Source organism: Bison bison, unplaced genomic scaffold (assembly GCF_000754665.1).
Source record: "Bison bison bison isolate TAMUID 2011002044 unplaced genomic scaffold, Bison_UMD1.0 scf7180017846635, whole genome shotgun sequence".
Classification (NCBI taxonomy): Eukaryota; Metazoa; Chordata; class Mammalia; order Artiodactyla; family Bovidae; genus Bison; species Bison bison.
In genome coordinates this window covers 1-1,190 of record NW_011477208.1, presented here as the reverse complement: position 1 = coordinate 1,190, position 1,190 = coordinate 1, and the positions used below count along the sequence as shown (strand labels likewise).

At 66.7% G+C, this 1,190-nt stretch overlaps 1 protein-coding gene across 1 annotated transcript in view; it reads right to left on the bottom strand.

The window, feature by feature from the left end:
• C8G (complement component 8, gamma polypeptide) overlaps positions 1 to 1,140 on the bottom strand; it is a gene marked incomplete at both ends in the record, with an annotated part of 10,204 nt that extends 9,064 nt beyond the window's left edge. Inside the window, 5 exons of the mRNA XM_010840472.1 lie at positions 14 to 123; positions 227 to 363; positions 433 to 520; positions 754 to 913; positions 1,103 to 1,140. Of these exons, the coding sequence (XP_010838774.1) occupies positions 14 to 123; positions 227 to 363; positions 433 to 520; positions 754 to 913; positions 1,103 to 1,140 (533 nt within the window). The remainder of the gene's footprint in view (positions 1 to 13; positions 124 to 226; positions 364 to 432; positions 521 to 753; positions 914 to 1,102) is intronic.
• Positions 1,141 to 1,190: the final 50 nt, after the last annotated feature.

Genomic DNA, 1,190 nt, shown 5'->3' with positions numbered 1-1,190 from the left:
GGGTCAGCCCCACCGCCAGCGCCGTACCCACCCCCAGCGGCCACCGCCTCACCTTGGAGCAGGAAGCGCCCTGGGCGTCCCGTGTCTCCGTACAGCTGCCGCACTGCCCAGCAGATTCCATCCCTGGGGGCACGGCCATCATGGGAGGATGCCCAGCAGGCTGGGGCACACCGACCCGGGTGAGGCCGCAGCTGGGGTGGGCTCAGGGGTCCTCGCTGGGACTCACAGCTTTCGGAAGGTGCTGACAACCATGGCTGAGCCCTGAGGAGCCACGTGCAGAGTGGTGGCCTCAGCCCGATGGCCCTGCTCCTGCAGGTAACGACACGGGGAGGCCACGGCCACCAGGAGCCAGGTCCCTGAGAACTGGGGAGCAGGCTGTGTGAGGGGCGGCAGAGCCGAGTGGGCCCCTGCCCCACCTCGTCCCGGCTCTACCTGCTGGGCGTCAAAGTTGGCCTTGGGCTGGATGGTGCTGATAGGGGATGGGGGCCGCGGGGGTCTCCGCACCCGCTGACCCAGGGAGCTGCTGGCCAGAAGCAGAGTCAAGAGGGCTGCAATCCTGGGGGTCAGCATGGCGATGGCGGCGACAGGGCGAGGGGACCCGCAGGGCAGGACGGCCACGTCCCAGGTCAGAGTCCACTGCCCACTGCTGCCCAGCCGCCCCGCCCAGGAAGTCCGCCCATGCTCCCGCCACCAGAAACCTCTGCCCTGGGCCAGGCAACCCCCGACTCAGCCTCCCAGTGAACTCAGCCTCACCCTGGACATCTGACCTTGGCCCTGCGCTTCCCGGCAGGGGCCGGTCGCCATGTCCGGTGTCCAAAGTCCAAGTTGACCTCTGGTCTTTGTCCACCAGGTGGCTCTGAGTCCACCTGCAACGCGGGAGAACCGGGTTTGAACCCTGGGTCAGGAAGATCCCCTGGAGGAGGAAAAGGCAACCCAGGATTCTTGCTTGGAGACTGCGACGAACTGTACACTCCATGAATGGACAGAGGAGCCTGGTGGGCTGCAGTTCATGGGGTCGCACAGCGTCGGACACGACTGAGCGACCTTCCCTTTCTTTCTCTTGTCCACAAACCCGGTGATTTCCACTGCGGCGGGTGCTCACCCCTTTGCACGTTCATCTCCCCACAGCGAAGCAAGGGCCTGTGAGGCCGCGGAACGCCGGAGCTCGGGCGCGAAACCGCGGACCTGCG